The sequence below is a fragment of the Spinacia oleracea genome, chromosome 5 (assembly GCF_020520425.1).
Source record: "Spinacia oleracea cultivar Varoflay chromosome 5, BTI_SOV_V1, whole genome shotgun sequence".
Classification (NCBI taxonomy): Eukaryota; Viridiplantae; Streptophyta; class Magnoliopsida; order Caryophyllales; family Amaranthaceae; genus Spinacia; species Spinacia oleracea.
The window spans coordinates 94153807-94178866 of record NC_079491.1 but is presented as its reverse complement, the minus strand read 5'-3'; the positions used below and the strand labels follow the sequence as shown (position 1 = coordinate 94178866).

Genomic DNA, 25060 nt, shown 5'->3' with positions numbered 1-25060 from the left:
TGTTTTTATGTTAGGGCTTGAGTTGACTATTTGAGACTATTAAATTAATGATTAATGAATGATTTCTAATTAAACTAAGAGTTTTAGAATCTTAAATAGTTGCTGGAAATTTAGTAAACATGGATAATAATTTGGAATAATTACTTTAAATAATCCAACCTTTGGACCATTTTCTGAAATTAAGCCAACCTTTGGATTATTATTTAATAATCCAACCTTAATACCCATCTAACTTTTATTGCCCCTTGTAGGTCACCCAACAAGTTCAGCAGGTCATTCTGATGACGTGGCATATAGCCGTTAGTAACTCACGTGGGGTGGTCCCTCTTTCCTTTTTATTTTAAAAAAATCCTCCTTCCCTTTCTATCTTTTATCTTCTTTCTTTCTTTCTTTCTTTCTTCTTTTTTACTCTTCTTGGTTCCTTTCTTTCGTTCATCTCCATTGAAGAGCAGCTCTGCTCCAATTTTTTTTTTTTTGTTTCCCAAATTTAACGACAATGCAAGCTTGGAAGGGGCAAATCTCAGGTGGGTCTGGATCTTCACAAAATTCACGAAGTGCATTGATTTGTGAATGTGGTAATGAAGCGGTTGTGCGGACGGTGAAACACGGTCCGAATGTTGGAATGAAATTCCATGGATGCCCTTTATGGCCAGTAAGTGAATCCCCCACCCCCTTTAATTTGATCATCTTGTAAAATGAATTTGGTGAAAAACCCAAAAATAATCCAATTAATTTCTCCCTTAATCGGGTTTTTGTTTGAGAAATTAACTTGTTTTTGCTTGGTTTGGAGTAGAATACAACATGTAAATTTTTCAGATGGATACCTGGTAACAATCAAATAGAAGAGCTTGAGTGTAAGATTTTGGAGAAGGATTCTATGATAATGAAGATGGAGCAGGAGCAACAATTAATGGCAGAGAAAAACAAGAAATTGCAGGTGAAAAAAGAGAATCTGGAGGAAGAGAATCAAGAGCTAAAAATCGAGCTTTGCCACACGCGTATTGAGCTTATGAAGACCTCTAGAAATGAGAAGAATTTCTCGATGGCTTTGTTATGTTCCTGGGTGTTTTTTTGCATCCTGATTATGTATTTGAAGTAGTTAATCGGGATGAATGTTTACCCGAATAATTGTCTTTTGAAAACTGTAAGAGTCACGAAAAATAAGTTTTTGTTTTGTTTTAGATCAGTCATTGTGTAAGTGGTTATAAGATGTTCATGTATTGAAAGAAGTTGCATAATTGACGAAATAAAATACGAGACTTTGTTTACTCGATCGCAATCTATTTCAAAATAGAAGAACAACCTGATAAGTTAATATAGCATACGAGTAGATCATTACAGAACATACGAGTAATGTTAAAGATCATTACATATCATACGAGTAATGTTAAAGATCATTACACAACAAAAAACCAGCAAAAACTTCATTGTCATTGTCATACACTAAGGATGATAATATGCTAAGCACGAGGCTGGGTTCCTTGGTGCACTGTGGAGGCTTGACTTGATGGGGTAGCTTGTTCATTGGCTGATCTAGGTTGTCTAGAACCTTGCTGCAAAAAAATAAACAGACCAGTGTTAACAACTACAGACACCCCAGTGATTTCAACAATCAACAAAAGAAACACTTACATTGGTGTGTGCAGACCCATCTGATGCAATGAACCACCCACTGCCCACTGGTACCTGCAATGCAAATAAGCAAGGGTATGAGTGACAGCAACAAGAAACAACAACAAAAAAGCAGAAAACACACAAATTTCTCATCACATACTTGGTTTCTTCCCCTTCCTCTTCCTGTAGATGTCCTCCCTCCCCTTGTGCCTCTGCCTCTTGATGTTCTTCCCCCCCCCCCCCCCCGTGAACCGGCTCCACCTCTGCACATCCTACCTCCTCTTCCAAGTTGGCTTGGTAGTGCAGTTGCATTGTGGTGATCAGTTGATGCAACTTGTGAGTGAGAGACAGGAGGTTGACCATCCTTCCTTGGTCTGCCTCTTGGCCTTTTTGGTTGGGGTTTAGATGGGGCAGGTGCACTGTCCTTGTTGGGGCATCGTCTTTTATTGTGGCCCTTGATATGACACACACTGCATGTCATTTCAATGCCAGTTCTTTTCAAGGTTCCGGGCTTCTTCGGATCCTCCATTGGATCCCTGATTCTGTTTACTCTAGGTCTCCCTGGCCCAATTTTGATGGGGGGAGGATCTAAAGGATGCTCCACCCTAGGCCAATAGCGTTCACCTTCAATTGCTGGTATGGAGCCTATTATTGGAAAACCATAAATGTCAAATGACTACGATTCCTAAGCTTCAAATGCAAAATACGTGCTCGTCTATAGCTAAACCAACCAAGAGATCACAATAAGAGAACATGCTTACCTGAGTATGCTTTCAAGTACACTTCTCTTTTGTAGCAGTCATCTACATAAGCTTCAGCTTCTTTGTTCAGGAAGTAAATGCATGCAACAGCATGGCAACACGGGATACCGAGCATATTCCACTTTCTACAACTGCAACTCTTGGCTTCTAGATCAACTACCAACTTATCCAAGTAATAGCTCACATTGAACTTACTGTTAGTTGAGGGAATTACATCACAGTTGGCAGCCTTGGTCTTCTCCTCATCAAGTTTGGTCTGAATTCTTGGACATAGTACGGATGATGACTTCTCCATCTCTTGCCTCTTTACAACCATTCTTTGCATCAAGGATAGTCTGATGTCTTCCAGCATATATAATAGATGTTTTGTCCTTGCATTAATGATGTATCCGTTGAACGTTTCTGCCATGTTGCTAGTGATCGCATCGGTCTTCATAGAACAATCCAAGTAAGCCCTGCAGAACAGTTTTGGGTTGTAAGCATTGAAGGCAGTCACAGCTTCCTCATTTATCGCACCAAGTTCTGCTAGTGCATCATTGTAATCTGCCAAGTTGTATGCTTTTGCAATCTTCCAAAAGAGCAACTTCATTTCATCCCCCCTGAAAGCCTTGTGCCAGTGTGCAAATATATGTCTCGCACAATGTCTATGTTCTGCATTGGGGAGAACAGCAGCTCTACCATGGAGTATACCCTACACAAGTGATCCCAATTAACACACAAATGTACAAGTAAACACAACATGTAACACATAAACCATAAATGTCAAGAGTTAAACATAAATAAATACGTACCACATGCTCGTCAGAAATTATAGCAAAGCCAGAACCATCCCCTAGGCCAAGGCAGTGTTGCAGATGCTCGAAGAACCATACCCAAGAGTTGTTGTTCTCACCCTCAGCAACTGCCCAGGCAATGGGATACATCTGATCGTTCCCGTCTCGACCAATAGCAACCAAGAGTTGACCACCTAGGAACGTCTTTAAAAAGCAAGCATCCACACATATGACCTTCCTACACCCCTCTTTCCACCCCTGCTGCAAGTCTTCAAAACAGGTGAATAATCTTTGGAAAACTGGTGGGAATTTGTCCTTGGTTGGGTCTGTCACCAATTCAATTTCTGTTCCCGGGCTAGCGGACTTTAGAGCTTCAATATACCCACCAACTTTCTTGTAATGTTCATGCATTGAACCATGAAGCATTTCATGGGCAGCATACTTGATCTTATAAGCTAAACTTCTCTTAATTAACACTTTGAAAGCCCTCCTCACTGACTCCATAATTTCCCGGGCTGGCCAATGCGGTCTTGCCTTGAATACATCCAGAAACTGTTTAGCTGCCCAAGAAGCCTTCAACTGCCTATTCTTTTTCATATTTCTTTGACAAGTGTGCTCTCCTACCACTCTTTTAACCACCAGAACTGCTCTCTTTGAATCCCAAGAAGCATACAAGTAGAATGGACAAGATTGCACACACTTAACACCCAACCTTTGCTGTCTTTTTCTGTCACTCACTACAAAATACAAATTTCTACCTTGTAATACCCCATACATAGCCACTGCATCCTTAAATGCCTTCCTGTTTGGAAATCTCTGCCCTACAGTCCACTTAAACTTAGAGAAATCAGTGTCAGCACCAACTAGAATCCCTCTCTTCTTCTTTCTTTCCCCAAAAGTCAACTCCTCATCTCCTGAATCTGGTGGTGTGTGTATGTCATCCTCACTGTTTTCATACTCACTGTGATAACCATCTCCACCATTTTGTTGCTCCCCAAGTACACAATCTTGCTCAGCAGGCCTCCCTTTCTGTTCAACCTCTAACTGTACTTGCTGTGCTAAACTGAATAACTTATTATTGGCCTCCTGCACTTTCTGTTTAGCTGCTCTATACTCATCATCACTGCAATCAGACTCGAACCCAGCATCATCAACCTCCTCCTCTTCACTTCCACACTCATACTCTAGGTTGACATTATTTAGATCTATGCCAGTACCACCATCACCATAGGTGTAATCATCATCATCTGTGCACTCATCATCACCATCAGTGTACTGAACATCATCTGGATTCTGTACTACTGACTTACCCTTATCAGTGTAAGGATTATACAGTGGATCTTGGTCATCCTCAGACTCACTGAACTCAAACTCATGTAGGTCCACAGGGCTAGAATCTCTAGGATCTTCCCACTCATAATCTCTTAAAAACTCATTTTCAACTTCACCTTCAATCAGGCTTGTTTGTGTTTGAGGAAAAGAGAGAGAAGTGTGTTCTGGATCTGGAATAGAGGGGGAATTAAGTGGTTGGGAAGGTTGGGGCTGTTGTTTGTTGTTGTTTTTGATGGGGCTAATGTTTTTAGGGGTTATTTTTGTGGGACCAGTCAAACAAGCATCTTTAGGGAAAGCATCTTTTTGGGTTGTGGGTGATATTTTGGCTGTTTGTGCAGCTACATCAGTGGTGTTTTTTGCACTTGACACACACTTTGTAGGACTAGATCTCAAAGAATCCAATTTAGTTGGAAGTGGGGCCCTTTTTGGCTGTAATTTTTTAGCCTTTGGAGCCATCTGTGAAAGGTCAACCCCATGATTTACATAAACTTCAACACACCTAAACTTCAATGCTAACTCAGCCATCTCCAAAACCTGCCCATCCTCATACACCTTCCTTAATCCATTTGCCAATGATTGCCCAGGAACAACATATAACAGAGCCTGAATTGTGTCATAATCCCCACATTTCTTTGCTAACTCGAGTAAATCCCACCAACACAGAACATCGGAATCGATTTGGCAAGTCTTACCCTTCCCACCAACATAAATTAACTGACCATTACTAATCGTCTTAAAGATCCCACCATGCCAAAATTTCAAAGTCACAACTCCCATTCTAGACAAATTTAAAATTATTCAGTACATTGTCCCCGATTACACAAAAATGCACAAATTTATTCCCATCACAACAACTGCAAACAACATATTGAATTCACACTATCAATTTGAATTTGTGCCAAATAATTGATTAATTAAACCAACGAAATAATGTAGTCAACAATTACACAATCACTCAATTCAATCAACCATTACTCAATTTTCCTACTTTATTCACTTGTTCGAATAATTAGGGAAAAATTGACTGGAAAATTAGGGCAAATTTCATAATTTCGTAAAATTAACAAAATTAGGGCAAAATTCACAAAAACGCATAATTAACATAGAATTCGACATAAGAACATCAATTGTTAAAAAATTCACCCAAGAATCATATTTTACCCAAAATTGAGAGCGAAATTAGGGTTCCAACTAACCGGACTTGCGGCAATTTATTGCGTTTTTCGCAGGAAGTGGTCCTTCAAGCTTCAAATGACCGATGATTTCATCAACGTACAAAGATGTCGTCACTTGGCTCGTAAAAATTTAGGTTTAAGGTGTTGCTTGCAATTATGGTGGTGAGAGACTGAGAGTGACAGGAGAGAGGGCAAGAGAGTGTATGAATTGAAGAAGGTGGGTGGTACTGGTGGGAGTAAATGCCTGTTTTGGAGGGAAAATGGAAAAAACGAAACGTCTCACAATTTGGTTGACTTTCTTAGCCGGTTTCCAGTCAGTAGGGGGCAATAAAAGTTAGATGGGTATTAAGGTTGGATTATTAAATAATAATCCAAAGGTTGGCTTAATTTCAGAAAATGGTCCAAAGGTTGGATTATTTAAAGTAATTTTTCCTAATAATTTAGTTCTCCTTTTGTGTTTATAGGAGTTGGTTTCTAGAGAGTCGTGATTTGCACAGTGGCCCCCGTACTTAGGTATTCCAGGTACGTACAAGACTAGGGTGACCACCCATCCCTTGAGGACTTTGTGAAGTGTATTGAATGCGAATCATGTGAACTTATATGTTATTATGAATTCATGTTTGATATTGAGAACGAGCATGTTATTATTATTGTTGAATCTACGTGAACGAGCATGTTATGAATTGAATTATGCTTTATTGATTCTATTGAACTATCATGTTATGGACTTTTATAATCGTTGAATTATGTCAAGCATGTTGTTCAAGTTGGTTTGCATGTATGAGTATTGAGCATGCAAGTTGTTATTATTATTATGCTATAGTACAGGATGTCTAGCATATACATATTGAGCCAGTCGAATATTGCCAGTGAGCAATATATATTACCAAGGGGTAGAATATGTTAGAAAGTCTATGTGAATTGAATTAAGGACAATTCGTGCTAAGGGAACACCTCGCTTGTTAATGGGCAATGTCGGGTTATCTCAAACAGTGTTTTTGAGAAGGAACAATGGGAGTAATTTCACTTGAGTCTATGTTTGATCACAAGTCCTAAAGAAGTAAAATAATGAATAGTCATTGTTGAGTTGTTTAATTGTTCAATTGTTTGTATGTTGTGTCTTGAGTAGATTCTTGAGTCGCCTTGAACATAATATACTAATTAACGTAAAGTGTAACCCAAAGAGCTTCAAAACTCTTGGAACGTATATACCTTGAGTATGAACAATGGGGGGAGTCTTGCCGAAAAACTTGTACTCCTAGAATGATACAAGACGTTGTTTCTTCTCTTTTATGTCGTTGTGCATTGGAATTCCTGTCGGTATGGCCCGACTGTCGGTAGTAGCCCGACTTATTTTGGTGTATGGTTGACTCCCATCACCCTTTCTTTCCTTTTGAGGATATTTTACTTTACCCGTTCGAAGCTACTTTTTATTAATATGTGAGTCAAGAGTCGTGTCAAGTGTCGAGTCTTGTCTCCATGTTTATCTGTTTATTATGTGGCTTTTGCATGTGGATTATTTAATTTGTCGAGTGAAGCATGTTAGGATAGAATGTTATTCTAGCTTGTTTGTACTCAGCTTTTGCTGACCTTGTGCTTCATGTCTTCTGGTCATGGCCTTTGCCTTAATGACCCTATGATGATCCATCAATTGCAATTGCGTTGTTGGGGAGTAGATTTTTAATAAAGCAGGTTTGTAGAGATAACTTGCGGGAGAAGTTATGATGGGATTCGAGTTGAGAGCTTTATTCTTCCGTATTTTATAAACTCTATTTTTAATTATAGTCATGACTAATACTATTTATAGTTAATGGATTTTCAAATGGTCTAATACTTTGGATTTGGGCCTCAACGGTTCCAACTTGTTTTAATAACCATTAACTATTTATTTAATATGTTTTGAAAGTTAGTTAATTCCGCTGCATAATTTTGGTAAATAGCCTTAGCCGTTATCACGGTGGCGGTAATATCTTGGTAATTCCTGTGTTTTAAGTCGGAAAATGTTTTATATAAAGCAAGGAATTATTAGGGTGGTACAACCAAGAACAGAGCAAGCGGCGATAAACGGAGCCAAGAAAGGAGCAAGCAGCAACCGGCGGCGTCGAGAAGAACGGAGCAAGAAGAACGGCGGTGCAACGAGAACCAGGAAGCAAGAAGGGCAATGAGAGGTGTGCGTTAGGCGGGGAATGAAGTTTTGGAAGTGGAGGGAATTTTTGGCATTCTAAATTAAAATTAACCTAAGTCAAAAAATTGTAAAGGGGAGGTTTAGTGCTTGGGGTGAATAGTAAACCCCAAGCACTTGTAAATTTACAACTTTGTGCTTGGGTGAATAGAAAACCCCAAGCATTTACTCAGAATTTTTTTGGGTCCAATTAAGTTCTTGGGGTTTCTCTAAAACCCAAGCACTTTGTTCAAAGTACTTGAGGCTTTTTCTACTAGTATAAAATTTGTTTCTTTTAATGCACTTTGCTCTTGTTGCACTCAAACCATGGTGATAGAGATCTTAGCCAATTCCCAGTGATTGCTCCATTAGATACTAGTTTCTATGGTTAAACCGAGCAGTAATTCTTATAGTAGGTAGGCCCGTAGGGGACTGTTGAATTGAGTGAACTTTCTGCTTTATTGTGTTTACAGTGCTGTATCTTCCATAAAATTTATGTTATGATAAATAAAAAAATACTTAGTAGACAAGTCAAGTGAATAGTTGTTTACACTTTAGTAATCTAAGTCCTGAGGTTTTCAAAGATTTTCGTGGTTTGGGAATCATTTTAAGTTCATTCTACAATACCATTGTGGACTTGATCTCAATGCTTCATTAACTTGCTTGATGAATTTTTGACCTATTGACACATCATGGGAGGAATGATCATCATTTCCTGGCACTGCTAACAAGTCAAAATATCTTTGTTCGATTATCACATAATTTGGTAGCTTCCCTTCCTTGCAATGCTTGTTGAATTCTAGATCAAATTAATGGAAACGCGACACATATTTCAACTTCCTTAGATTCCTACCAAAAAATAGTAAGAAAATGTATATACTACATATTTCAGTATCTGTTAGTTGAAAGTTGAAACCGTAGGTCCGTAGTCATATTCGATCAGGTGATGAATGTCTAAATAGGTCACCTGTAGAAGAGGGTGGAAGGAGGGTACTGATAATAGATACCGAAAGAGTAACCCGACTCATCCAAAGACTCAAATATGGTCTTCCAGGGCAACCCTCCAATGAGCTTCCCAGTATCATTAATTGTTAAACCATGGGATGTTGCTGAGTGCACGAAAAGTCTATTGGGTTGTGTAGATGCAGGCATTGAAGCGAACTACCTATCACAAACTGCATATTGGGTTACTAACTCCTTGTAAACGAGTACAAAATCTGGCTTGAATCCGTTCATTACGGCCTCGTCCATCCCACTTAGGATCCGGTTTGCATTTTGCGCAAAACCTTGCATTGTTGGGGCCCTCGTCCATCCCACTTCTCATGCAATCAAGTACGGAGTAGTATTTAAATGTGGGGTTATGAATCTTAAGATCATTTGATGGAGTTGGTCTACCAGGATTTAGTGGAGCTGTTGCTGCCCAAATATTTAGAGGTGCCCAAAACTTAATTGTTCATTTTTGTATGAAATTTTTATGTAATGGAGTTGTTTTGAGGAAAATTGGGTCCCAGTATGAGCGGCAGTAGCTTATTTATTAGTTGTTGATTATTTGGTGCAATGTTATCATGTTTATTGTGTTGTAGAAACCCTATTATTATCCCTAGTCGCAAAGAAAAGTACAGGTACTACCAGTAAGGGTAGTACCACAGTCCACAATATTTTTTCAGCAGCTATCAGTCTATCAGTTTCGGTGCTTGCTCTGACACTTCATTCACCTTCTATAACTGTATTTAATTATGGAATCTGTACTTGAACATAAATCCAACAAGGGTATGGATCTGGTGATTTATTACCTAGTCCTTGATATGAATAAGTTCAAGATACTTGGACTGCATTTAAAGGATACACAACGTCTTGTGAAAAAGTGATCAAAGCAACAAGCCCTTCTTTAGAGCCGTTTATTCATATCAGAAAGCATAGAGTTTTTGTTGCTGCATTATCTGCTTGCTCATTTCTGTTGTCTCTGATATACTGTTATATTGATGGATGATTATCTCTAGAGTAGTGTAGTATATCTTACCTCTATTGTTTTCCTTAAATAAACAAACTTTGCTAACGCTTTCAACTCTATTGTACTACTGCCTGAAACTAATCTAATTGTTCTATATTCTGCTTACAGGAAATATGTTTTTTTTTGGCCTTGACGAGACTGTTGATCGGTACATCTTCTTTCAGAGTCCATCTTTTGTTGTATGAGAAGTTGGTTTTGTAATAGTCGTTGTTGGCTTGCGTCGGGAAATATGAATATAGGTAATTTTTTTGGAGGCTGTAAAAGAACTTTCGAAAGCAATTTGCAAAGATTTGTAATAGTTTATGGTATAAATTATGTCTATTGTCTACCCATCAGATTATTTTTTCAAAATAAAATAATTATCAAAGAGGGCGACATTAGTTGTTGTATTTGATTTTGAATAAAGAGGGCGAAACAATTGCCCTTCTTGACATGATTAAGAGGGAGACCAAGTGTAGTATGCCGTCCTTGATTCCTACCAAAGAGAGCGAATGTGGATGCCTTTCTTGTATAAAACAAATAGGGCGAAAAATGTTGCCCTGTTAGATCTCAACCAAAGAGGGCGACTTTTAACTTATGCCCTGAAAAGCTAATACAACGGCAATAACAAGGCGACCTTGAGGGCGATTCTATGTCGCCCTTATAGCTTAGCCGGGCGATATTTAGATCTAAGAGGGCGATTTTTCTCGCCCTTTTTGATCTTGTATGTTGTAGTGGAGGTCCGCCTCCTTGATCTTGTATTGGTGTTTATGTTTTGATATATCTTGCTTATAAATAAAAAAAATCCATTAATTTGCTTAAAATAAACATCTAAATTGAATTGAATTGAATTGAATCGAATCATAATTATCGGAATAAAAAACACTTGAGACAGGCTTGTAATTCATGAACTTGTTGGTAATAATTAACGTTTAATTATCTAATTAAATATATGTTTCTTAAATTTCTTTTATGGGAAAATAATAAGTCCAATTACAGACCAATGATATAATTTAAATGTCCCCTTTACCAAATCAACATGCACTCAAGGAAATTTATTTTAAATAGTACCAATAATATCTTGGCATAATGATAAAGACTAATCGAGGGCATCTTACCAATAATGATCGAGGGCACGTGTATTATAGATCACGTATCGAATCTCTCTTCCCCCGACGTATTTTTTGTTTGTGTGCGCGAATGAGCAGACTACAAGGGCAGTATAAATTACAAATGAGGGCGGAGGATTCAAACCAGAGACCTATATATTATACACAAGTCCTCAGTGTTAACCACTAAAACAAGACATCATTAGTAACCCCGGCGTATTTATAATTTACATGTACAAATAGGTGACTTGTTCGAGTTCCACCTCCCCATTTGTAATTTTGCATTGTCCTTGGCTTATGGCTTATACGCACCCAAAGAAAATAATACTATAATGGATAAACAAATTTTCAATTATTTGAGACACTTGTATTTCCTTGAAGCTAAATCGTTGAACTAGTACAGAACAAAACTATGGATTCGTATACATGAAGCTTAAAATTAATTGCATTAAAAAATATTCTGAAATAAACTTCTAATAGAAGTATATATAACATCAAAATGTGGCTGTAGATCAAGAAATAAATAAAATTCAAGCATGTTTAATAAATTTATTGCTTCAACCGACCAAAATATACGAAGCGTTATATGTACAATTACGCTAACTAGAGTAATCGACTACCTTTCATTATCATCCAAATTGATCCCTAATCAAATAAGCTGGGAATGTCGTGGACCTCAAAACAAGTCAGTAAGTGCTTCGAACCTGGAGACTAACAACCCAATTGTGCGTTACATGATACTTCGTCTTAAACAAGCACTTCTTCACCCTTTCTATTATCTTATTTCCTATATATTCGAAAATGATAAAGGTCGCAACTTGTGACTTTTAAGCCGTGTCACAATGATAACATACCATGCTTATGTGTCATGAAAGTAACTGGAAACTAAAACATTTAACTTATACGGAGTACGAAATATAAACTATTATACATGTTACAAAAAAGGTAGAAAAATCTTAATATTCTAATTTATTATAAATATAATAAATATTTGTTTCTTTCTTTGTATCGACTACCTTATTTACATATTTTCACAGTAAAAATATTTGGATGACGCATGGCCTACGTGACGCATATATGTACCATTTAGAATCCGACATGTAGGATTGCAAAGATTAAATGTTGTCCCATTTTGCGACCTTTATCATCACCCCTTTCCTTTTTACACAAAACCCTTGTTGTTTGGATGAGTATTGTAAAGAATAGGTTGCGAAACATGCAAACGTTTCTTATTTTCAAAAAATATATTTTTCTCTATATGAGTATATAACCAAACCAAAAGGTCTTGCGCGCAACATGTGTACGTTAATATTAACGTACACCAGACCTCACACGTGCGAATTTTTTTGAAACTGTCGCATTTCACAAAGTTTGACTTACACCTGCCAAAATAAGAAGAGAGAGAAAAATTAAAAAAAAAAAACCCAAAACCAGAGGAGAGAGAAAACTTGATAGAATTTGCAAATTCAATCCCGAATTTCCGATCGCACTGGAAGAAGATTGAAGAAGATTTGAAGGCTTCCAAAAGGCGATAAGATTGAAGAAGAGAACGAGATTGAAGAAGGTTTGCTAACGAAATTGCGATCGGATTCAAAAAGTGATAAAATTCTGCAAATTCGAGCTTCAATTTCCCTCATGCGATTGATCTTCACTCCAATTCGCAGAGGATCATCGGGTAGGTATCAGGTACATATTTAACCTCTTTGAATTTAGTTTTTTTTAATTTTATTTTTTTTTAATTTAGGAATTTAGGTATATAATCAAAGTCTTTGGATTTAGTTATTACTTTGCTAGATTGATAGTGAAAAGTTCGTTAGATCTATTTGTATGGCCTAATTGATTTGATTTTGATTGATCTATTCATAGGTCTTGATTCTTCTCTTTTGTTCTTGCCATTCTTAATTATTTAGTTTAATACTCTAAAATTGAGCTTGGTGTTGCCTCCATTGCGGATGTAACATCACTATCGCTCTAATTGAAATTGGATTGAATTTATTTATTAGTGTTACTTGTTGTGATTGATGGTTAAGTTGTAGTATAATGTTGTTGAATCTGATGGAAATTGGCTTGGTAAGTTGTAGTATAATGTTGTTGAATCTGATGGAAATTGGCTTGGTAGGTTGTATGTTGATATAAAAGCAATGTATCTATTCTAGGTACTACTTTGCTTAAAAGTTACCCTTTTGTGGTTAAAGTTACCCTTTTTGTGGTTAAAGTTATTCATATACAAGTAATAGTTTGAGATGTGAATGACTGGAGTTGTTACCCTCGTTGTGAGCTCCTGTTTCCTTATCATTTGCTGGTTTTTTGCTTCTGGTATGGGACTCAGTTGCTTCTGGTATAGTTTGTTGCTTACCCTGGTATAGTTTGTTGCTTACCCTTATCAGTTGCTTCTGGTAAGCAACTCATGCCAATTTCGTCCAATGGTGTATTCAGCTTCATTGCACATTCTGGAATTTCAGTAGCGAGCCTGCTATACTAAGTTAAGGGAATCACTATTTCTCCTGTAGCGAGCCAGTTGTGAGTGTTATGGCTCTAGAAGGGGAAGACCGGCCTGCACTGTGTATTCACTCCAATTTGTTGGGCAAATCTCCTTTGGCAGCTAGAGTCATAAACTGACTCTCATTATCTTCAAGGCTTTGAGCATTTGGGATCAATTTTTTGTATTCCCCGGCATAATAGGTTTCCCTTGCAAATAGATAATGCACAAAAAAGTAAGCTGCGTAGAGTATCCAAATGCAGTAGGCTAGCTCAAATTCATTGTTTTCAAGCTCTTTGCAACACAACCAGACATCCATGATACAATACTAAGATTAGTCAATTGGCTGACATCCCCATTTCTCATTCAAACAATCATTCCAATCCAGTACTCCCAACAACAGGAGCACTGACAGCTCAAGCATAGTAGCAACAACACTTGACAACCCAATCTTTTTATTGCTATATATGTTCTACATTGTGTGGTTTTTTTATTTATTATTAAGCCTATTAGCACTGGCCGAGCACCGTGCAACTTGTGCGGAGATGTAGGTTCAAATCCTACATAGGCGATTGATTTTATTATGAAACTTCAGAAGTTAAAGTTAGGCTTTTTGAGTTAAAAAAATGTAAAAGTTAGCATTTTTGAATTAAAAGTTAGCTTTAAGCCGTAAAAGTTAGGTGAACTTATATGATACTTTTCTTAACTTTTACTACACCAGAGCTAACTTTTATATTGATATTCTTAACTTTTACGGAGTAATTGATATTCCTAATTTTTCAATTAAGTGAAACCTCAGAAGTTAAAAGTTAGTCTTTTTGAGTAAAAAAAGTTAAAGTTAGCATTTTTGAATCAAAAGTTAGCCTTCAAGCAGTAAAAGTTAGATGAACTTTATGAGACTTTTCTTAACTTTTACTACACCAGAGCTAACTTTTATATTGATATTCTTAACTTTTACGGAGTAATTGATATTCCTAATTTTTCAATTAAGTGAAACCTCAGAAGTTAAAAGTTAGTCTTTTTGAGTAAAAAAAGTTAAAGTTAGCATTTTTGAATCAAAAGTTAGCCTTCAAGCAGTAAAAGTTAGATGAACTTATATGATACTTTTCTTAACTTTTACTACACCAGAGCTAACTTTTATATGGATATTCTTAACTTTTACGGAGTAATTGATATTCCTAATTTTTCAATTAAGTGAAACCTCGGATGTTAAAGTCTTTTTGAGTAAAAAAAGTTAAAGTTAGCATTTTTGAATTAAAAGTTAGCTTTAAGCCGTAAAAGTTAGGTGAACTTATATGATACTTTTCTTAACTTTTACTACACCAGAACTAACTTTTATATTGATATTCTTAACTTTTACGGAGTAATTGATATTCCTAATTTTTCAATTAAGTGAAACCTCAGAAGTTAAAAGTTAGCATTTTTGAATCAAAAGTTAGCCTTCAACCAGTAAAAGTTAGATGAACTTATATGAGACTTTTCTTAACTTTTCACTTAAGTGAAACCTCAGAAGTTAAAGTTAAAGTTATAAAATTTCCATAACTTTAACCTATAAAATTACAACTTTAACACAGAAAATTACAATGTGTGAAAATAAAAATAATGCATGACTCACATTAGCTGAAGAAAGGTAAAAATATAAAAGTCAGACAAAAGCAGTTAAAGTTAAGTTCTTAAAAGTAAAAGTTATTAATTTTGAGATGACGGAAGACTGCCTTAACTTTTAGAACAATTTCCATAACTTTAACCTACAAAACTACAAATTTAACACATAAAAGTACAATGTGTGAAATAAAGAGAATGCACGACTCACATTAATGATGGAAGACTGCCTTAACTTTTAGAACAATTTCCATAACTTTAACCTATAAAACTACAAATTTAACACATAAAAGTACAATGTGTGAAATAAAAAGAATGCACGACTCACATTAGTTGAAGAAAGGTAGAAATATAAAAGTCAGACTTTTAGCAGTTAAAGTTAAGTTATTAAAAGTAAAAGTTAGGCTTGAGTCGACGGAAGACTGTCTTAACTTTTAGAACAATTTCCATAACTTTAACCAACATAACCACAACTTTAACACAAAAAATTACAAGGTGTGGAATAAAACAGATTGCATGACTCACATTAGCCGAAGAAAGGTAGAAATATAAAAGTCAGACTTTTAGTAGTTAAAGTTAAATTAATAAAAGTAAAAGTTAGGTTTGAGACGACTAAAAACTGTCTTAACTTTTAGAACAATTTCCATATATTTAACCTACATAACCACAACTTTAACACATAAAATTACAATGTGTGAAATAAAAATAATGCACGACTCACATTAGCTGAAGAAAGGTAAAAATATAAAAGTCAGACTTTTAGCAGTTAAAGTTAAGTTATTAAAAGTAAAAGTTAGGCTTTAACTTTTCTTTAACTTTTAGTCTTTTACTACATCAACTTTTATGTTGATATTCCTAACTCTTCACATAAGTGTAACCCCAGAAGTTAAAGTTAGTCTTATTGAGTGAAAAAATTAAAGTTAAGCTTCATGTAGTAATAGTTACGTAAATTGATATAACTTTTTTTCTTAACTTTACTACACTAGGGCTAACTTTTATGTTGATATTCCTAACTTTTCACTTATGTGTAACCTCATAACCTAGTTCGCAACTTGCAAGCATGTATAGGCTATGCGGGATTTGAACCCACACCATGTACATAATTTTGCACATCGCTCTGCCATTTGAGCTAATAGCCTTTTGTAGTAGGACTGGAAAAAGCAATAGAATCAAACGAGGAATCTGGTGGATCTTCTTACTCAATAGGAGTGGGACTGAAGGCAATGTTTGATCATCCCAGAACACAGTATATCAGCAGCAGGGCTGCAGTATTCACAGTTTGGCATTTTATTGACATCATAAAAAATGATAGGAGTACTTAAAACTATTAGGAGTAACTAACCCTGCCCTAAAAGCAATAGCACCATTATTAGTTTGGCACATTGTTGGTTGGACAGACCCTAAGAATGGGAGGGGAGACGCATAGGGAATCCACACCAATCCATAAGCCAATCAATATCACCATCATCAGTCAAACAAAATCACCATCATCACTCAAACAAAAGTTATGATCAAGCATAACTTACCCTCCTACACTTACGCCTAAAAAGAAAAGGAAGCTATATTTTGGTATTCTAATCAGGAGGACCCTTTTTGTGCTATAGTGTATCAAGCATTAGCAATTGAATGGTATAAATTCAATGAAACTTATTTGTTGTATACAAGACATTTTTGTTGGTTTACAGAGGGCTGTAAGGTGGAATGAAATTGATAACATTTTAAGGGTTGCTTGCTTGTTGCTTCTATAAAATTACTGTGGTGATTAAACCTCTTCTACCATACCATCCTGCCCAGCACACACAAAATCGCAACAACACAAATACAGAAAAACAAAATCTCAACATAATTCGCAGAATAAATACTAAAAATCGCAACAATTGACAAAACCTAATAGAAAACCTAAATCAAAACAAAACATTGAAAATTATTGACGATGAAGAACAAAAAATAAACGCACTAGAAAACCTAAATCAAAGCTAAAATATGAAAACCTAAATATCAACAAACCAAAAGACGAAAAAAAACCTTGAAGAACAACGGAGGAGAACGCAGCAAAGTCGCAGCAGAGATATTCGTAGATCGATCGAGGCAGAAGAGATTAGCAACAGAAGGTGGAAGAAATGGCAAGAGAAATCGCAACCAGAAAAATCGCCGCCAGAGAAGAAAGGGAAGAGAGAGAAGAACACTTGAGAGGAGAAAGATAGAGCAAATGAGAGTTATTTCACAGTATACCCTTGATTTCACACGTGTGAACTAAGTGGGTTTGTCTGAAATGGGCTTGGTGTACAATAAATTACTGTACACCCTTTGTAAATAAGATTTTGTGTAACCAAACAATCATTCAAAAAGTGGCCTTGTCGAATATATTGTACCACTTTTTGAATGATTGTTTGTTATATACTCATATAGAGAAAAATATCTTTTTTGAAAATAATGAAGAAAACATTCTGAATCGGTTCCGGTTCCAAAGTATGCGAAACTGTTTATAGTTGTAATTTATTTCTTTAGAATATTTCAGGATGATTTTGAAAAAAAATCAAATAATTCGTCTATTCAACATGTTTAGCCATCATTAGATTATGGATATGTCATATGTTAATACTTGGTATAATAACTCAATCGGTGCATCGCCGTACAACACGGTGGCACTTTATTAAAATTAAAGAAATCATGAAGAAAAGACATGATGAAGAAAATACTTACAAATATGGATCATAGTAGTAGTAATACTCCGTATAACCCAAACAACAAAGTAGAAACCAAACAACCAAAAATAGAAAATAAAAATCATGAAACAACATAAACTGATTGTTAGTTCGTATCTTGTGAGATTTGGAAAGACCCAAATGTAGGCATTCTGACCCATAAAATGTATTGTATGCGTACGTATGATAAATATCATATGTAAAGATCAAAGTCGATATAATCATCATCATCATCATCCATTTCATGATCCATCAAAAGCCAAGAACCATTAGGTTGTTGAACCATTCCTTTATTCTTCAAAATCCACCAAGCAACCGGTATAAGATACTCATCCTTTAAATTATCCATGGACTTATTTACAAGTGCAACATGACGATCAACCACCAACTTAAACGACGCTTTTGCACCTTGCGTTCCCGCAACCCCATGCAAATATGCCTCCAAATTGTGCCAATTCGTGAATGTACCGGGGATCTTCAAGTACGGCGACTTCGTCGTGTCGATCACCAACTCTTGTCCGACGTCGGAATACCCTAGTAAGGGGTAGTTTGGGACGATGTCTAGGATGTTACGTACTTTCAAGAGCTTAAGTTTGTCGTATTTTGTGAATATCTTTTTGAAGTTGGAGTCTCCTACTCGAGGGCTTGCGAATATTATGGGTGTTACTAAGTATGATTTTGTAAGAGAGTCTTTTGGTTTGTTTATATTGTTGACGACTATATCAACTGCGTTGAGTGTTGCTAGTGCTGCACCTAAACTGTGGCCGGTTATGGTTATGCTGATCTCTTCATCTTTGTATTGTTCCACTAGGTTTTTTATCTCTTCAAGAACCTGCGCACACAAATAAATCACATTAGAAAAAACATCTATCAAGAATTAAAACATAAAATAAGCATATCGATAGGAGAGAAACACTATAAAAAATTGGGAAATCCCGTCGTTAAAGGCCAATGATCGTTGATTAATGACGGGATTTCCTGTCGCGAACCCGTCATAAAAGGGGGCCGTCGTTAACCCGTCTTAAAAGATATTTGCGATGGTTGTTCCCGTCTTTGTGATTTTTAACTCGTCGTAATTAAGTTGTTGTTAAAGATACAAATTTTTGTAGTGAAATAACTTCAAAAGTATTGCCTCTATTTTATAATGAATCTATAGTTACTATTTGTATAAATATTATGACAAATCAGAGTAGAAAACGTGCATAAAGTAAGAAAGATAGTATAAAAAGATTGTTGAATGTAAGAAAAAGTGAGTGAAATATATAAATTATGCGTACGTGGTAAGGAGTATAAGATGATTATCTTCATGTCAAAAAGTAGTATAAAACACAATATAAATAACATTATGAAACAAGACTAAACAAAGGATAAAGATCGTTATAAAACTGAACCACTGAGGTATTACGACAACAACAAAAATAAAAGCTCAAAACACATGATTTTACATATTTTGACCCCATCTATTATTCAAATAAACTATCCAATTTAAATAGTATACGAAGTATTTACCAAGGCTAGTTCTTTTAAATCCGATGGTGATGTACTACATATTTCAAAAAACATGTACACCGATCATAAATGAGGACTCCTTCCTTATCTAAATATTTTTCTATTTTTTTTTATGGGTCCAAAAATGATATTTCTATTTTTTTTCCTTTTTAACATTGTGGTTCTATTGGTTTATCAATAAAATATCTTGTAATTTCATTGGTTTGTTCAAATTTAGATGGTTTGAATATATTGATATTTTTATTATTTAAATTTTATTGGCTCACAACCCTTACAACTATTTTGTTTTCTTGTGAAAAAGAATTAAAAAAAAACAACAATTCCCCATAAAAATACAACAATGATACGGAGTAGTTAATTTTGTAGTTTTCTCTTCTCCTCAATAACCGCGTAAAACAAAAAACGTGAAAAACATTTAAGGATGAAGGGAATATATGAAAAATATGGATATTTTTAAGTAGGTTAAGTGGACACTAAAATTCTTAAAAGTTAAAAATAACAAAAAAAAAATAGCGCGCAACAAGGCAACAAACATAAAGCATGCATAAATATGTGAAGCAATATTCTTAATTAATTACCTGAGTTCTTGCACTAGTGTTGTTAAATGGTGATTTAGGATCTTCAGAAGTATAAACGGAGTACCATCCTTGATGCACCTTAGGATCACCACCTCCATCAGTCTTCCCAAGTATACTCGAACCCGAAACTTGAAGAAACTGCAAATCATTAACCCATTCTAACGACTGTATTGTCCCTCTCCAAGATATAACAATATCCCTCCGCCCTAACAACGCCACCGACTCATCTTCCGCCACCGCAACATAGCCTATAAAATTAGACTCCTTACTCCACGCCTCCCTAGAAGCAGACTTGAACATAAAAGCATCAGGCAAAGCTATCCCCGAAGTTGCGTACAAAAACTTAGTGACCCGGTACTTGTAAGGTCTTCCATTTGTAATACCTACTTTTGTGAAGAAATCCTTCTTAGAGTAACGACTACTACCGGCATATTTCGATATCTTCGTGCTGTTGAAAGTGTCGTAGCTAGCTTGTGCCATCTCTCCGTAACGGATGATGTTTTGACGGAGATCGATATCCAGAGGGTCTAAGAGACCTTCCCAATTGTTTTGGCCGTGTAGGTTTTCCCATTTCTTAGTAAGGTGGTGGTGGTGGTGGTGGTGTTGATGAGAGTTCATCTTCTTCAATTCTATCTTTTCTTGCTTAATTTGCTAATTTTAAGTTATTCTTGCTTAGAAGTTACAAGGGTAGGGCATATTCTGTGTTTGTTTATATATAGTCACATTGAGGTTGACATCATGGTTTTGAGTTTAATTAGTTGTTTGTGTGTTCAATACTATTTATAGATTTACTTTTATTACCATCCTCTAAACATGATTAGAGACCTTCATTTTCAATATATTTGTGATTTTCTTTTAAGACAATTATTGTGTGGAAAGACTAGCCGCAAACTTTGTTACGTCTCCACTCCATTTCATATCATCATGATCTCATAACGGATCTTTTACCAAAGTGACTACTTTTACAATTTTATTTACCAAAATTGCTATCTTCTAATTTTATTTCCCAAACTAGCTATTATTTTGATTTTAAACTAGCTATCTTTTAATTTTGATTTTAAAGTAAAACCAATGAACTGGTCTAAGCTTTTATTTTTATACTGAACCGGTTTGAACTTTTTTAAAATGGTGAACGGGTTGGAGCTTTTTTAAAATAGTGAAACGTTCGGTTTGAATTTTTTATAATAGTGAACCGGTTTGATATATTTTTTTAAAGAGTGAACCGATTTGAGTTTTTTTTTTTTTAATAGTGAACCAGTTTGATTTTTTTTTTTTAAATAGTGAACCGGTTTGAGTTTTTTTTAATAGTGAACCAGTTTGGTTTGAGTATTTAAAAAATAAAATATTAAACTGATTTGGGTTTAAATAGCCTCAATTGTCTACTTGAGCATATTTGAATTTGTACCTTCTTTCGTTCATTACCCTATTTATGTCATTTATTTTTTTTCTTGAGTATCGAGTTCTACTGGGAATACATGTTGTTTTGGACGAATATTAGGGACAACGATTAGTTATGAAGTTCTCATATTTAAGTTTTACGAAGTTCTTAAATTTAAGTTTAAAGGTTTAAAGGTTTTAATGTTTATTAATTTTTTTTTAGTCAAAAATAAAAAATATAAAACCGGTTTACTATACCTATATTAAAAAAAACAAAAAACCAAACCAGTTTAATGGTTTTTTTTATTTTTGTCTCAAAGTCAAAATATTCATTTTGGTAAATAAATAGTACGGAGTAGCTAGTTTGGGAAATAAAATTCAAAAGTAGCCATTTTGGTAAATAAAATTTTAAAAGTAGCCAATTTGGTAAAAGATCCTCTGATAACTTTCAAATCATCTTAGTTTTTCGGAGATACGTGTATTTCGATACTCATCTATCGTTATAATTTGTGTTAGATTTTGCGAAATTCATTATTAAAAGTACAATGTAATTTTAAGTACAAGTATCAGTTTTCTTTATTATAAATATCATAAACAATATCTTACTTCATACTCCGTATACTACGTACATAGGCCCTGTTTAGTTCACCTTATTTCTCATGATCTGGTCTAAACTTATTTTTTCTGATCTGGTATAATCTTGTTTGATCTGATCAGATTTTTTAAAATTAAGTTTAAACGAAAATCTACATTTATTAATATTAAACGACTTACGTGTAAAATAAATGTTACACAAATTTATAATATTGTTATTATTTATTTGATTTTGCTCATGATTTAACTATTCCTTATATTAGATAGAACTAGACATGATCCAGATAGAGGGGTTATTATCTAGACATATCAGTTCTGATATGGATATGATATGTATAGATATCGGTTCTGATATGTACAAATTAAATTTAGTTGTGACCTGGATATGATCTAGGCAGATCGATTCGCATATGGACATGATTAGTACAGATCTGGACATGATCTATACAGAGAAGTTTTGATCTGGAAATGATCTATACAGACAAGTTCTTATTTGGACATGATCTGGACAGATCGGTTTTGATCGAAATAGATCGATTCAAATTTGGACATGATCTGGACATACGAGTTTTGATATGAACTTGATCTTGAAAAATCAGTACAAATTTAGACATGATCTAGATAGATCGATCCGAATATATCGGTTCTGATCTACACGTATGGATTCTGATCTAGACATATCGGTTCTGATCTAGACATGATCCTTGTATATTAATTCTAATCTGGACATGATCCTTGTATATTAATTCTGATCTGGACATGATTTGTACATTAATTCTGATCTGGACATGATTTGTACAGATTAGTTCTGATCTGGACATGATATGTACATATCAGTTCTGATCTGGACATGATCTGTACATATCAATTCTGATCTGGACATGATCTGTACAAATCAGTTCTGATCTGGACATGATTTGTACAAATCAAATCTGATCTGGACATGATATGTACAAATTAGTTCTGATCCGGACATAATTTGTACAGATCGGTTCTGATCTGGTCATGATCTTTACCGACCAGTTCTGATCTAGACATGATATATGCAGACCAATTCTGATCTGAACATAATCTATATAGAGTCGATATCTAGACCAGTTCTAATCTGAACATATCGATTCTGATCTGGTAATGATCTGTACAAATTGGTTCTAATCTGAATATATTGGTTCTGTAAGGATCAGACGTGATTTGTAAGGATCGATTCTGATCTAGACAAGATCTTTGTTGATCTAAACATGATCTGGATATGATCTTTACATATCAGTTATGATCTGGATATTATGTGATCATACAAGTTCTGGTCTGGATATATAATGTTTCTGATCTATAAAGATCAGTTCTGATATAGACATGATGAATTTGAATGTTTTGTTAATGTTTTTATATGCCTTAAATAATAGATTTTAATTACATCGACAACAACATTCTTTTTTTATTAAAGCAATAATAGCAATAAAATTATAGTAATAATAACAATGATAATAATAATAATAATAATAATAATAATAATAATAATAATAATAATAATAATAATAATAATAATAATAATAATAATAATTTCTCTCAAAAAAGGGGCGATTAGGGCATGCCAGTATGGCTGATTAGGGCAGTTTCCACGGCAGCTTCAACGGCAGTTTCAACGGTAGGGGTGTCCGGCAGAGTGTCCGGCGAAGGACAGGGTGAGGCGGCGTAATTTCAGGCAGTTTTAGGCGTTGGTTTTGTGATTTCGGAGGAGTTTCTTGGTTTTGGTATAGGTGCAGTTTTGGTTCGACATCGGTGCAATTTCTCACTATTCCGGCAGTCAGTTTCGGCGAGTTTCTCCGGCTTTCAGGCAGGTCGCGGTGGTTTCGGGGTTGTGCGTTTCACTGGTGGTTTCGTGGTGGTTTCGTGGTGGTTTTGTGGGGCTTTTGTGGGGCGTTTCATCAGGTTCGACAGGGGTTTTGTGCGGCGAATCAGCAGGTTCGACAGGGGTTGTTGTGGTGTTCAGTTGTGCTCAGCAGTGTTCAGCGGTGTTCGGCAGTGGTGGTGGTGTCACGGTTTCAGCGTTGCTTCGTGGGTTTCTTGGTTCAGCGTTGTTCACCGTTGGTTTCTTGTTCCAGTTGTTGTGCGGTGTTTGTGTTAGTTAGTTTTGGTTCGGTTGTGGTTCGGCTGCTGTTCGTATTGTGCGGTGATTGTGTTTGCTTGCTTCTTGTTGCTGTTCGGTTGTTGGTGCTTGTTGTTGTTGTTGTTCGGTTGTTTTGCCTTGAATAAGTGCTTTGATATGGCGGCTTCCGTGGAGAAGTTTCATTGCCCTTTTGTGGGTCTTAGCGGGTGCCATGATGGAGGTGGGCGTGGTTTGGTGAGGAGTTCTCTGATCACTCACTTACGGGATCGTCATTGTTGCACTGGTGTGCGGGATGTAACCCGTCATTCCCTTACTACCAATTTGCAGGTTTTATCTACGGCTGAGGTGACTTTTCGTCGTATGGGTATTTGGCTATGTGGAGATTGTTTCAAGACACATACTCATCGTACTAGGTGTCGACATGGCAGTGGTTCTAGTACTGTTTTTGTGGACCCACCTAATTCTGGGGATGGTATTATTCGTTTTATTCTCTACGGTATTCAAAAACCACAAGCTCCTACTTCCGAGTTGTCTTCTTCTGATGCGCCTCGAGAACATCATTTTTCTTTTGATGTTGCTCTTCTAGACTCTTTATTGTCTAAGCGGTTGCGTTCTGTGAAATCCATCCCTCCCAAATGTCGTTTGGGTTTTTCGCGAGTTCTGAAAGGGGCGCTTGATAAGGTGATTTGCAGACCAGATGACATCGCTTGTTTGGTTCAGTTGCTCGTGTTACCTCTTTGTGTCCTCACGACTTTTTCTCCGCGGAGTAATCGTGAGTGTTCCTCAGGTGTTAGGCGGCGACGACAGGAAGAGAGTATCACCTCGGCTATTCGTTCTTGGGGTGTGCCTGGTGGTTCTGAGCAACTTGTCATAGACACATTGGCTAGCGTGTCTCCCCCACTATTGGATATTGACGAAGACCATGATTTGGCGGAGCGTAATATTAAGCAATGCAAGAGAAAGATTTCTGACGGTCACTACACTGCTGCCGTTAGAGTTCTTTCGTCCTCAGGTCTTGCCCCTTACAATGATGCTACTCTTGCAGATTTGTAAGCAAAGCATCCTTCAGTTCCGGTCCCTACCTTACCGGATATCCCTGTTGATCATCACCTTACTGCTTCCTCCGCTGTTGTGATGGAGCAGATTAGGGGCTTTTCGCGTGGTACTTCGTGCGGTAGAGATGGCTTGCGTGCT

General features: G+C 36.0%; 2 protein-coding genes and 1 long non-coding RNA gene across 3 annotated transcripts; 2 read left to right on the top strand and 1 right to left on the bottom strand.

Moving 5' to 3' along the window:
* The first annotated feature begins 488 nt into the window (after window positions 1–488).
* LOC130462094 (uncharacterized) lies at window positions 489–1247 on the top strand. The gene is made up of 2 exons (XM_056830453.1): window positions 489–652; window positions 794–1247. Exons 1-2 carry the CDS (start codon window positions 497–499, stop codon window positions 1097–1099), a joined length of 462 nt encoding a protein of 153 aa, XP_056686431.1. The 5' UTR covers window positions 489–496; the 3' UTR covers window positions 1100–1247.
* A 10813-nt stretch (window positions 1248–12060) lies between these two features.
* Window positions 12061–17468, top strand: LOC110795945 (uncharacterized). Its single transcript, XR_002535480.2, has 2 exons — window positions 12061–12601; window positions 13352–17468. It is a non-coding gene; the product is annotated as an uncharacterized lncRNA (long non-coding RNA).
* A 136-nt stretch (window positions 17469–17604) lies between these two features.
* On the bottom strand, window positions 17605–20483 carry LOC110795944 (phospholipase A1-IIgamma). Its single transcript, XM_022000984.2, has 2 exons — window positions 19789–20483; window positions 17605–18533 (listed from the first exon to the last, which is right to left on the bottom strand). Exons 1-2 carry the CDS (start codon window positions 20404–20406, stop codon window positions 17895–17897), a joined length of 1257 nt encoding a protein of 418 aa, XP_021856676.1. The 5' UTR covers window positions 20407–20483; the 3' UTR covers window positions 17605–17894.
* Window positions 20484–25060: the final 4577 nt, after the last annotated feature.